Below are 9,136 nucleotides of genomic sequence, written 5' to 3' on the forward strand. Positions count from 1 at the left end.
AATAGGCTTGTTTTCTTTTTGATCAAATTTACAACCTCTCGAGTAGGAAAGAACTACAGATGCTGGTTTAAATCGAAGGTAGACACAAAATGCTTGAGTATCTCAGCAGGACAGGACACTGTCCAGCTGTCTTACAAACTCTCTTGTTATCTAAAGTTCCCGTACCCATTGCACTGGTTTGAAATCCTCCCGCGTTTGTGTGGAGTTTGTGTGTAATGGATGCGGCATGTTAACTAAAAATTCATCGCCATTCCCAATATCTCGCCAAAAGAGAATGTGCTTCCAGAAGTTCTGCATATTGGAATAGTCTTGCGGAAAGGTTGCAGGAAATTTCTAAATCAATCTAAAGTTTGATGTAATGGAAATTGTTTCAATGCAACATGTAAGAAACCTATAAAATTATAAAAGGAGTGGACAAGCTAGATGCAGGGAAAATGTTCCCAATGTTGGAGAAGTCCAGAACCAGGGGCCACAGTCCAAGGATAAAGGGGAGGCCATTTAAAACTGAGATGAGAAAAAACTATTTCATCCAGAGTTGTGAATTTGTGGAATTCTCTGCCACAGAAGGCAATGGAGGCCAATTCACTGGATGAATTTAAAAGAGTTAGATAGAGCTCTTGGGGCTAGCGGGTTACTGATTGTAGATGATCAGCCATGATCACAATGAATGTCGGTGTTGGCTCGAAGGGCCGAATGGCCGTGTCCTGCATCTATGTTTCTGCAGTCTTTGACATAAGGAAAGACAAGGCCTGTGCCGCCCAGTGTAGACTGGTCCTTCCAAGAATGGTGTGTGAAAACATTTCTGAAAGGGTGGGTGATGAGAGGAAGAACGATTGGGAAAATGTTGCATCAATCAGTCACTGTTTTACAATAAATATGGAACCTCACAGAAACTGCAAATGCAAGAAGTAAGCAGAAAAGTATATCCTAAACTGGAAAACTAAAAGGTTAGCATCTTTTTGGTTAGTAATCTTCATTAAAATAGTGAAGATCCATTAAATATTCCAACCTTTCCTTGGGCAGTTTAAGCCAGAAATGAGAATGTTCAGCATCTGTAGGGAGCATTGGAATAAGAGTAACCCATGTAATAGCTAAAAGTTGAAATACAAACTGCTGGAGGAACTCAGCAGGTCAGGTAGCATCTGAAGAGGGAAAGTTGAACAATGTTTTGTGCCTGGACACTCCATCAGTTTGAAGAAGGGTCTTGAAACTCTGAAACTCTGCATGCCCTGCAGCAGTTTGTTTTTGCACAAGATTCCAGCATCTGCAGTCTCTTGTATCTCCAGTTAAATTATGATGGATGCAGGATTAAGGTTGTATTCTCTCAAATGTGGGAGATGAAAGGTCAATTACGCCACAGTGTTTATGACTGAAGAATTTGATGGGAGCAAATAAGACAAACTATTTCCTATGGAGAAGAGCACAGAAACAGAAAATTACCACCACCCATCTAGTGTTGGTGTGAGCAAGCGACTTTCTGTGCCAAGCATTTGAAAATCCATCTCAAACCCACACCTTAAGAAATCTTGCTGAAATCATGGGATCAATTTAAAATTTCAAAACCACAGTAAATTTTAGTTAGGCAATGTTAAGGATTATGGGTCCAGGGTGAGTAGATATAATTAAAATACAGATCAGCCAAAATCCAGTTAAATGGTGGCGTAAATGGCCAGCTATTGTTAGAATAACTGTGCGAATATCCAGTGCATTTTCTCTCTCTCTAATTGTCAAATTCTCTTTTTTCTTTCCCCGCTGCGAGTAATATCGTGGCATTGTTTTCCAATCATCTCGTTTTGAGCAATAATACTTCAAATCATTCATATTCACAATGCACAAAGAGAATATTGCTCTCTTTAATTAGATCCATTGAGTAAGCTGAGGGCCATTTAATAGACTATTATACATATTTTGGAATTGTCTGACATCAAATAATGCCTAGTTCATCATAATTGGAGGAATCGTTTAAAAGCAGAGGTCATCCACACGAAAAATAATAATTCAAGCACCATGCATTGCCCCGATTTAGTTTAAAACATCCTTATGAGCAGTCAATAATGATATATTCAACATCAATCATTTTCACTTTAATACAAAGAGTGGTAAATCACATGGCACATCTTGTTGATATAAAGTTCAAGTCATCCTATGAGCCACAACACACGAGGCAATCATTTTCTTCAGATCAATTCAAAAGTTAGAAGCTCTAGTGTTTAGATAACGGTTTCTTTATTTATTGTATTGCTACCCCATTGCCTTGCATGAGCATCCCTTTTGTCATTTTGTCATCCTACCTTCTGATGTAGTTGACTTTTCTTTTGTTCTGTCCTCCCTTTATTCCTGCGTCTTAAAACTTGCTCTCTAATTTTTTTCCAACTTCTATTTAAATTCACCTGGAACAATAACAACCTCTTTTTCTCTCTTCAGGCGCTGCCTGACCTGCCGTGTATTTAAACATTTTCAGGTGTTATTTCAAGTATTTTCACTTTCCATTTATAGTATTCTACAGATATTTGGAGATTGAAACCTGGTTGAAGAGACCACATTGTTCACCACTAGGTTGCAAGCAGACAGAGACATCGCTGACTCACTTGAGAGGTAACAGGTCTCCTAGCCTTTCAATTTCAATGAATCACTCTAGTTCCACTCCCTAAACATGAGGGGCAATTTACAGAGGGCAATTGACCTGCAAACCCACATGACTTTGGGCTGTGGGAGGAAAACGGAGCACCCGGAGGAAACCCACAGTTAGAAAGTGCAAACTCCACACAGACAGCACCCGAGGTCAGGATCAAACCTGGGTCTCTGGCGCTGTGGCAGCAGCTCTACCAGCTGTTATTCAGCATTTGTCTGGGCGTTTGCAAAAATCATCTCTCGCCCGCACCATGCCCAGCCCTCCCCTTTCTGAGCCAGCTTGCATTAGTTTCTTTCCTTCCACTAACAAATGAGCTTCCCCCTCTCTGTTCCTGCCCCAAAACAAGTGCTGAGACGGAAGTTACCGTTTTGGTTGCTTGGCACAATGGGATGGTCACCAGCGAATTGCAAGCAGGCTTGCGTAATAACATAATTGAAAATAAAACTAACATCAAATGCAGTTTAAATCACTTTAATAAAGTGTGCAACTCAAGATTGCTCTCAATGTACAGCGTTCTGCACTGACAACAATGGAGTGATTGGTGTACAGTACTGTACACTGACAATTGAATGGAGTGGTCATGTGTTTCTTTCATTAAATACTTATGATCTACCAATTCCGGGAAATCTTGCTAATCATGCGTGATATGAATTCACGGTGCAAATGAATCCATTCAGACCTCCACATGGGTTATTTTTGTCTACTGCAAAAGTGGGGAATCTTCAGTGGAATAATTCACAAACTCAGACGAAGGCATCATGTAAGCTTGAGTCAACTTGAATATCATTGTCTGAAACTATCCAGTAATCAAAGGATTCTCTGATTGCAGCACTCATTTGTGCCCATTGTGCATTAAAATAGGGCTACACCGCACACAATATAAACCACACTCCACACTTCTGGAGGGCAGCAGTTGCTGAAGTGCCTCTCCGGACATTGTAGTATCACAATTCAATGCACACTGTCAGTCCTTGGAAAGATAAAAGAGTTTTAAAAAGGCACTGCTAAATTGCATTTATCTTACAATTTACAAATTAGGCAGCTTAATTAAATTGTGTTGCATGGTCATGTTTCAAATTTACACATTTAATGCAGTTTTTATAAAAACACACCAACAGGGGGACTAATCGCTGGGATCATTGAACACTGCAATGGACAACACTTCTCTGGTGGATTTTTGGTCATCCCGGTTTCTGACTATTACTACCAACTTGAGGTATGTTCTGGCATTCAACGTAGCTGAGACTAGAGTCCTTACAGATCCCTGCTGAGCAGGAGGAGAAACGATCCCGGCTCTGGTGATGCACTTCCTATCTTCTTGTGCGTCTGTCAGGTTGGGCAAAGCTGAACCACTTCGGCAGAATCCGTAACACAATCCCAAACCATTTTGCAAGTCAACGGCCCGGGTCTCATTTCCAAGGTGGTCATTACTTTGGAAAATGCTTCATGCAGACCCGAATGCCAGGGGTTATTTGCACAGTCGAAGGCTGACATCGGATAATTTGACAGGCTGATACTATATTGCTGAGTGACAAGGAAAAGACCCATTGGCCTTGACTGGTCAGGCATTAAAGTGAGATACTGCAATTTTAATTGATGCTTCATCGCTCCCTGCCACGTCCATCCCGCTCCCATGTAGAACTCCTCTCCCAACTCCCACTTCCATTGAGGTTGGAAGTCAAGGTTTCTGATTTCGGGATTTAGTGGGAAAAGGAGCTGCAGCAAATGGATCGGCTCCTTGCACTTGGGAAGTCCTTGAGTGCAGAGAGGCAGGGTTTGTGGCTCCTCGTGCCCCCTGCAGCATATCGGGAGTGACTGCATAGGCATTGGGTAGCTGACCCTGCCACTCCTCCTCTTTGAAGTGGCGGGAGTACTTGGATAATGCTTGAGGATGAAAGGTTTGGGGGTTCCCTGAAGGCAGCAATGACTCTTGAGATCGCAAAGTGCTGGGGGTTTGCATTTGGTGGTTATGAGAATTATTGAAACTTTTTATCGGGTCTCCTTCTCGGTTAGACTTTGCTTCCTTGGAATCTTGCTGGCCAGCGGCCACGAAAGGTGCGGCTCTGTGCTGGACTCCATGAGATGACCCAACACTCGAGTCTTGAAGACCAGGGAACATACTTTGAAGAATCTGATGAGTGTCTGCTCCAACACTTCCAAACTGGGATTGATTAGCTATTTTTTCTGGGGCTTCCGGGACAGGAGGGTACAGAGCCGTCTCTTCCAACGTTGCCAGTGTTTTCTTTTTTGAAAACGGTGCCCTTGTGAAGACATCCATCTCCTCAGTTAGATTTCTAGCAGCATTTGCTTTTATTTTAAACGGAGCCTTGGTAAAAACATTCACGGCACCCTGCGCCGTTTCAGCGCCCCTCGCGTTCCTGAAGGGAGCGGCAGAGAAGACATCTGCCTCGTGGGTCGTCTCTTCACTCTTCTCTACGTGGAGCTTGGATGTCTGTGCCAGCACGTCTGCTCCAACTGAACCGTCGAGGCTAGGTTGCATTTCTGCCGCCTCCCCCAAACGGCACACTGAACTCGAGGGCTTATTGGGATCCTCGTCATCTTCAGAATCCAACAGTAGAGGTCGGTGGCCGCTGCTGTCCAGGAGGTCCTCAATGCAATCTTCGTCGCTGCTGTGCATTGAACCACAGCTGGAAGGACACGAACGGTTCGGCCAATTCACTCTCTCGGCATCGGGTCCCTTTGACTCACCAGACTCAGAGAAAAGAGGAACATTATTGGCAGATGATCGGAACTGCTCCACAGAATGGCCAGATGTGTCCATAGGGAAATCTGGAATAAAACAAAAGCCAAATTAATCTCATCCGTCAATGATGCTGCACTCCCCAAACTCCACTGGTACCATACATTGATTTAGTGGTGGAGTGAGTTTGCATAAGACTGATTAAATCCTATGATGCTTAGCAAGACTCTGGACCCTGCCGCCACAATGCACATTTGACTTTCACCCACTCCCAATATTCCTTTCAGTCCAGTGAAAGCCCGGTTTCCTTAAGGCACTTGGGGCATGTGCTTCGAATGGTAGGACGTGAACAAGGCAAGTCTAAACAACTGTGTTGATGTTCCAAGGAAGTCCACTTGAAACTCAACTATTTCACCCAAATGTTCTCTCACAATCTGCATGATGAACACAGAAATGGTGACAGGCAGAAGCAATCAGAGACAAACCAAAACAGTCTGCTGTACTTTGAAAGCCAAGGGTGTCTCAGTGTTGCTCCTTTTCCATTGCAATTGATGCTCAGAACTTCCACCCCAAAGCATTTCCATAGAATCTCTCCAAAGTTATTTCTTTCAAAACTTTGCCTCCTTAATTAATTAGGCCACTTTTGCTCCGTACTCAACAGTTCTCCTCTTTTACAAATCAATATTGAACAAGCCTTGCTGTAAAAGCAATGCTAGTTAAGTACAAAAGGGATTTAATGGAATATCAATCGCACTATTTTAAATTTTCAAATATCTGAGGGTGTGCTTTGTTTTGCTTTGGCTCTTTGCTTTTCAAAAGATGGCACAGAAAGAGTTCAAAAGATATGGAGCAAGGTAAAAAGATTCCAAAGTGCAGCCATATTGCAATAGCATATCGTCAGACCACCAATTGCTTTTTCTATGGAAACATGGAGATTGTCATGCTACACGTAAACAGCCACAGTAACCAATGCACAGCAAGGGCCTCAGCAGTAACAAGGAATTAAGCATTTCAAAGGTAGGGCGTCTCGTGCGTACAACATCAAAGGCTTAGTGTGCAATCTAAGTACTGCATGTAAAATCTAGTAGCTGCAGGACTCTTTAGATAAATGCTCCAGAAGCTCCTGTTAATTAAAATCAGAGAGCATAGCTTTTTTTTACACAGATTGTAGGGTAATTGAATGATGATGGAATCCCCAACAAGCATTTCAGAGTGAATTAAAGACCCGTGTAAACTGAATTGGGATTCTAGGTTAATTGAACAATGAGGGAAACTGTTGTGTAAGAAAGAACTGCAGATGCTGGTTGATACCAAAGATAGACACACAATGCAAGAGTAACTCAGCGGGACAGGCAGCATCTCAGGAGAAAACGAATAGGTGATGTTTCGGGTGGGAACCCTTCTTCAGACACTATCAGGGAAACAGATTGCCTGCTGTCTGCAAAAGGCAATGCCAGATCAACTAAACAATGGAGACGACCTAACAACAGGGAAGACCAAAACACTGATCAAAGAGGACCAAAAGCCAGCAGAATAATTTCACAGTCTGAAGAAGGGTCCTGACTCGAAACATCACATATCCATGTTCTCCAGGGTTGCTGCCTGACCCGCTGAATTGCTCCAGCACTTTTTTTTTTTTTGAATAGTTTCAGAGACTGGTCTGTTTTCCAACCCATTTCCCACATTTATTTCATAATTTTAACGACAGCATTTTAAGTTTGTTTCGCCAATTCTGTAAACATGATCGCTGCAGAATTGCCATAAACTGAATTTCTAGCATTACAATAGGATGTTGGTCAGTAGATCATACATATGGAAATAAGAAACAACCAAGAGATAATCCTACAATTAAATGCTTAACAGTTAATAAGTCGCATATTCTCATGGGAGTCGGAGAGAGTAATGGGATTAGTGTAATTCTGTTCTTGATGGTTAACGTTGACTTGGTGAGCCAAAGGCCCCGTTTTATGCAGTATGACAACATCACTTCCCAGCAGCGATCCGCTACAAACACTGCTCTACCCTTCCATCAACAAGCCATTGCCTATTGTTAAAGCACTGGGAACTAAAGGGTCAGCTGGTATTTTGTAACAAATGACAACATTGCAAGGGAAAGCGCAGGAGGGCAATGCAATCAGCTCATAACTGAGCAATTGAACCTGCCCCATTCCTCTGCTCCTTCCTCAAGGCACTTCCACCTTTGGTTACCAACAGCAGCTAGTTGGAAGTGGTCACAAACAATTTACGTGGAACAAAGAACAGTATAGCACAGGAACAGGCCCTCCCGCCCACAGTCTGTACTGATCATGATGACAGGTTACACTAATCTCCTCTGCCTAATTAACGTCTATTAAGCGACAATTGGGAATGGGAATGGTGAGATTTTTTTTTGTCTGAATCAGTCTGAAGAAGGGTCCAGACCTGAAAAGTCACCTATCTACATTCTTCAGAGATGCTGCCTGACCTGCTGAGTTACTACAACACCTTTTTGTCCTTTTTTTGAAAAACAGCCTCTGCAGTTCCTTGTTTTGTTTTTTTGCAAAGTTGGTGTATTATCAAAGGAGTGGCATTCGCTGCCGTGGTGGAGACACATATATCCGCACTGTTTGGAGTTTGTTTCACACCTCAGGCATAACCTTGTTATCTTTAGACTATTAGACTTTAGTCATTAGAGATACAGCGCGGAAACAGGTTCTTCAGGCCATCTGAGTCCACATAGACCAGTGATCACCGCGTACTCTACCACTATCCTACATACTAGGGACAATTTACAATTTTACCAAATCCAATTAACCTACAAACCTGTGCGTCTTTAGAATCTCGGACAAAACCGGAGCACCCGGAGAAAACCTACACGGTCACCGGGAGAACATACAAACTCCGTGCAGACAGCACCCATACTCAGGATCGAACCTGGGTTGCTGGTTTGGCAAGCCAGCAACTTTACTGCTGCGCCACTTTGCTGCCCCACTCGTGACAGTAGGAGTTAGCAAAGCTACTGGGCATATTTTATTGATATGAACCTGTCACTCTGGAGAATGTCATCCCAGGAGATAGTCAAGTCCACATGAAAAGGAAAATGAATGCTGGCAACTGAAAGAAAATGTTTGAAATGCACAAGTCGTTCATCTCCTGATATTGAACTTGGCAAGTTTTGGAGGTGGGAATGGGGTGGGGATGGGTGAGCTGATGTTAAAACTGGCTAACAATACTGGTTGCAGGCTGTGCAGCAATCCTGACATTTGAAACAGGAAATTATTCCCTTTTCTCTTCGATGCTGGCAGGTCTGCTCCGCACATCCAGCATTTGCTATTCTCGTTGCATCTAGTTAATGCTGACACGTGGTGAAAATGCTTTAAATTTAGCCGATTCACAACATGAAATCAATGTGCCTCATTTTACCAATTATACTTCGCACTTTTTGGGTGGAATAAAATTTGACTCATCGGTCCTGTAGCTCTTAAACTTTTCAAGCAATCTATTACTCAGTTTATAAACCAGGTCAATTTAAAATTGCTCCTAATGGGATGCAATTTTATGCATTATGTTACTGTGGAAGTGGCTACAATCTATGAAAAAATATAAATGAATGTGGTTCACAACACAATGATTGAGAGTTCATAAAGCATGCAGATTCATGTCCACTGTGTGATGAGTGCAAGACCTCATCCAAGACATTGAAGAAGGTCTATAACAAGGGTTCCCAACCTGGGGTAAATTTCACCTACCCAGGGGGTAAATTTGTTGATTCGGGATTTGTACTTTTTTCATTGACTGACTGTGTTTGGTTTTGGTATACCGTT

The 9,136-nt window shown here is 42.6% G+C and overlaps 1 protein-coding gene across 9 annotated transcripts in view; it reads right to left on the reverse strand.

The window, feature by feature from the left end:
* Positions 1–2,068: 2,068 nt before the first annotated feature.
* The window catches only part of aak1b (AP2 associated kinase 1b), a 96,792-nt gene continuing 89,724 nt past the window's right edge, over positions 2,069–9,136 (reverse strand). For all 9 annotated transcript variants that reach the window (XM_055662213.1, XM_055662218.1, XM_055662214.1 and 6 more), the window contains one exon: positions 2,069–5,422. In XM_055662213.1, coding sequence (XP_055518188.1) covers positions 4,311–5,422 — 1,112 coding nt within the window. In that variant the 3' untranslated portion in view covers positions 2,069–4,310. The remainder of the gene's footprint in view (positions 5,423–9,136) is intronic.

The sequence above is a fragment of the Leucoraja erinacea genome, chromosome 35 (assembly GCF_028641065.1).
Source record: "Leucoraja erinacea ecotype New England chromosome 35, Leri_hhj_1, whole genome shotgun sequence".
Classification (NCBI taxonomy): Eukaryota; Metazoa; Chordata; class Chondrichthyes; order Rajiformes; family Rajidae; genus Leucoraja; species Leucoraja erinaceus.